Below are 4,139 nucleotides of genomic sequence, written 5' to 3'. Positions count from 1 at the left end.
CCTTTTACCTCAAGGGTAATGTCAACAATAATAGTTCATGATATATATATATATATCAGGATCTTTCCAACACAATGTGCCTGCCAAAGGATAAAATGTAAAAAGGGAAGGTGAAGATCACCATGACTCTTGCATAAGGTATAAGACAAGAATAAAAGATAGGCCCTTCACAGAGGGAAGCAGAGGTTGTCATGCACTTTTATAGTTGGAAGCACAAAATCTTTTTTTGAGAGAATGTCGGCTTTATAGATTAATGAACAACATTACACAGAGTTTGCCGGATACAATCCGGAACAGAATGGAACACACAAATACTAGAATAGTTCATACATGATTTAGCTAGCACATGAGCAGGAACATTCAAATGCCGACGAACATGCTTGAAGGACACTGAAGAGAAACTTTCAGACATAGACTTGATATCAGCCACCACCACTCCAACTGAAGAACGGTCACTCATAGGCGAGTTGATTCTTTGCACAAGTGAGAGAAAGTCAGAGGCAAAGATAACATTTGAAACCTGTACATCATGCGCCAAAAGAACAGCACATTGAAGAGCCATGGCCTCAGCCATTTCAGGTTCCAAGCTACCCTCAATCGGCTCGCTATAGGCCACCACGAATTGACCTCTGTCATCCCTGCCGACGACCCCAATGCCAGACTTATCCAGGCTCGAGAAAGTTGCAGCATCTAAGTAGAACATGATGGTACCTGACGGCGGCGGAGACCAGTCGGAGCTGGACGCATTGGTTTCACGCCTATGTTCAGATACTGGAAGGAAAAGATGCTGCAGGATAAGGGCGACATAAGCCTTGATCTTCTCAGCAGTACGTCATGGATGGGGAGCCTCTGGATTGTTTCTCGCAAAGTTTTGAGCCTCCCAAATATGCCAGAGGGTCACAACTAGGACAGTACGCACCTGATCAGACGACCTTGCCAAGAAGTCAAAAATCCATTGCCTTGGAGACAGAAAAGTGCCACGGTGCAAGCTGAAATTATATTCCTCTTTGATGATATCCCACACATCCCTGGCATGTGGGCAAAATAGCAGAGCATGCTCAACATATTCAGATCGAGCACAAAAGCAGCAGTGTTCAGAATTGGGTACCTGGCGGCGTTTAAGTTGTTCCCCAGATGGTAAACAATTGTGCGCAAAGCGCCATAAGACAACTTTCATCTTGCCTGGTTCTTTGATAGACCATAGCAGTCTCCAATCCTTTTCCTGGGAAGGAAAATTGGAACTCAAACCCTTTCCTTTTGAACTATGAGACTCCAGGAAGTGTGCAGACCGAGCCAAATTGTAGGCTGATCGCACCGTGTATTCCCCGAATCTTGTGAATGGTCATCGAACAAAATCCTCACCATGCTTGTAGATAGGGATCTGAAGAATATCGCATGCGACATCATTCCGAAAGAAGGCACGCACCGTTGCTTCATTCCAGGACCTGCTTTCCTCATACATAAGGCACTTAACTTTAGCATTGGCAGGAATAGGAGAGAGCGGCTGGAGAACACAAGGCGGAGATGAAGGGATCCAGTGGTCAGAAGTAATGTGAACCTGGCAGCCGTCCCCAATTCCCCATTGAACTCCCTTCTTGAGCAGGTCACGGCCAGCAAGAATGCTGCGCCAAGTGGCAGAAGCTGAACGTGGAGCCGGTGCATTCCAGAAATCCGTGTGAGGGAAATATCGGCCTTTTAAGACACGAGCACACAAGGAGTTCGGAACAGTAAGTAGTCGCCACCCTTGTTTGCCTAGCATTGCCAAATTGAAGATGTGCAAATCCCGAAAACCCATCCCGCCAAAAGACTTGGGCGTTGTGAGCCAATCCCATGATCTCCAGTGTATCTTCTTTTTCCCATCCTCTCTGCCCCACCACTCATCGGCAATAATTTGTCTGAACATTCTGCAGATAGCCTTAGGAAGTTCAAAGCAGCTCATGATGAAAGTAGGGATCGCCTGAATGATAGATTTCAGTAGTGTTTCTTTCCCTGCTCGCGAGATCGGTCGATCAGACCATCCATGAACACATCGCCAAGCCCTATCTGGCAAGAACTTGAAGATACTAGTAGGGGATTTACCAACCTCGGTAGGCATACCAAGGTAAGTGTCATTGAAGGCTTCGTTAGATATCCCAAGACTCGCCTTTACTCTTTGCTTAACAGTCTCCGAACAACCACGACCAAAGAGTAAAGAGGACTTGTCCTTGTTAATTAACTGACCAGAACCAGAGCAATATAGTTCCAGAGTGGTCTTCAGAGCAGCCACGCTACAAGCATCAGATCTAGCAAAGAAGATACTGTCATCGGCAAACAGGAGATGTGAGATAGGAGGACTGGAACGACCGTTCCTAATGCCGTGTAGCTCGCCACAACTCTCCTTTTGGAGTAACAGACTTGACAGTCCTTCAGTGCAGAGCAGAAACAAATAGGGGCTGATAGGATCACCCGGACGAATTCCTCTCGATGGAGCAACAGGTGCCGTAAGCTCACCATTAACCCTTACAGCATAGCGGACATTGGTTACACACCTCATCACTGAGTTGATCCATGCAGGGTTAAAACCAAGTCTGGAGAGGCAACCATGAAGAAAACTCCACTCAACACGGTCATAGGCTTTCGTCATGTCAATCTTCAAGGCAAAGAAGGGTTGTTTAGCTCGCTGATGTCTGATGGTGTGAAGAGATTCAAAAGCAATAAGAGAGTTGTCAGTGATCAATCTTCCAGGCACGAAGGCACTTTGAAACTCAGAGATGACAACAAGGAGCAATAACTTCAAACGATTGGCCAAGAACTTTGAGGCAATCTTGTAAAGAACATTACATAGACTAATTGGACGGAAATTCTTCAGGTGCTTGGGTCGTGTCACTTTAGGAATAAGGACGATCACTGAGTCACAAAAGCCCTCCGGAATTGAGCTTCCATCCAGAAAGCATCTCACGGCTCGACAAATCTCCTCTCCCAAGAAGTCCCAATGATTCTGATAGAAGAGGGCTGGAAAACCATCAGGTCCAGGAGCTTTAGTAGGACCCATCTGGAATAGAGCAGCCTTGATTTCCTCGTTAGTGTAGGGCTTACTCAAATCCTCATTCATCTCAGGAGAAATCTTTTGAGGGATAGCATCCAGGACTGCATCAGCTGCATCACAAGGTTCGGATGTGAAAAGTTTCTCATAGAATTGTTGCACCAAACCTTTAATCTCTCGTTGAGTATCACAAAAGGACCCATCATCACGGACCAGATGCTGGATTCTGTTGGTCCTCTTGCGGGCAGCAGCTCGAGCATGGAAGAACTCAGTGTTGCGATCCCCCTCACGCAACCAGTCCACCCTCGAACGTTGACGAGCCATGATTTCTTCTCTTTCAAATAACTCACATAATTGAGTCTCAATAGATCTTTCCTCAGCCAAAGATGAGTCCGTGAATGGCATAAGCCGGATGGACTTAAGTCGTCGCTCCAGTCTATTGATCTGACGCCGGATAGAACCAAAAGTGTCACGACTCCAGGACTTAAGGGCCCCAGCGACACGATGAAGATTGTCCCATGTCGCCTGCAGAGAAGAATCACCACTCCGCCCCTCAGTCCAAGCACGTTCCAGCTGCTCTCTATAGTTGGCTGCCCGCAACCACATAGCCTCGAACTTAAAACCTTGCTGCACTGGCCGTTGTGTCCTCTGGGTGGGCTTCCCGGCAAGCTCGATCAAGATAGCATAATGATCAGACGAGGTGGTGATCACATGTTCAACAGTGCAAACATCATGCAACCTTACAAAATCTGAATTGGCCACTGCTCTATCAAGCCGGACTTTCACATGGCACTCCGGGTCTTGGCGATTACACCACGTAAACTTAGGCCCGGAGAAACCCAAATCCATCAACTCACAGTCCATGAGACAATCTCGAAAGGCTGAAATCGAAGCACAAAATCTTAATGCGAAAGAACGTCACTTTATATTGCCACTTGTGATAGGGACCTTTATTATGCAGTCCGTCGCTTTTATTACTTCCACATCACAAGATCGTATAAAGCTTATTTTCTCCACACTAATAAATCATATATATTTAGAGAGCAATTTTTATTGCATGCACCGATGACAACTTACTTGAAGGATCTTACTCAATCCATAGGTAGGTATGGTGGAC

The 4,139-nt window shown here is 46.2% G+C and overlaps 1 protein-coding gene across 1 annotated transcript; it reads right to left on the bottom strand.

Annotated features, from left to right (window-relative positions):
• Positions 1-1,342: 1,342 nt before the first annotated feature.
• Positions 1,343-3,375, bottom strand: LOC147976011 (uncharacterized). Its single transcript, XM_087520682.1, has 2 exons — positions 2,882-3,375; positions 1,343-2,377 (listed from the first exon to the last, which is right to left on the bottom strand). The coding sequence occupies exons 1-2, from the start codon at positions 3,344-3,346 to the stop codon at positions 1,343-1,345; spliced, it is 1,500 nt and encodes a 499-aa protein (XP_087376808.1). The 5' UTR covers positions 3,347-3,375.
• Between the last annotated feature and the right edge of the window lie 764 nt (positions 3,376-4,139).

The sequence above is a fragment of the Triticum urartu genome, chromosome 4A, assembly GCF_056163025.1.
Source record: "Triticum urartu cultivar PI428250 chromosome 4A, HENAU_Tu73, whole genome shotgun sequence".
Taxonomy (NCBI): Eukaryota; Viridiplantae; Streptophyta; class Magnoliopsida; order Poales; family Poaceae; genus Triticum; species Triticum urartu.
The sequence above is the reverse complement of the archived record's forward strand: the minus strand, read 5'-3'. Positions and strand labels throughout refer to the sequence as shown.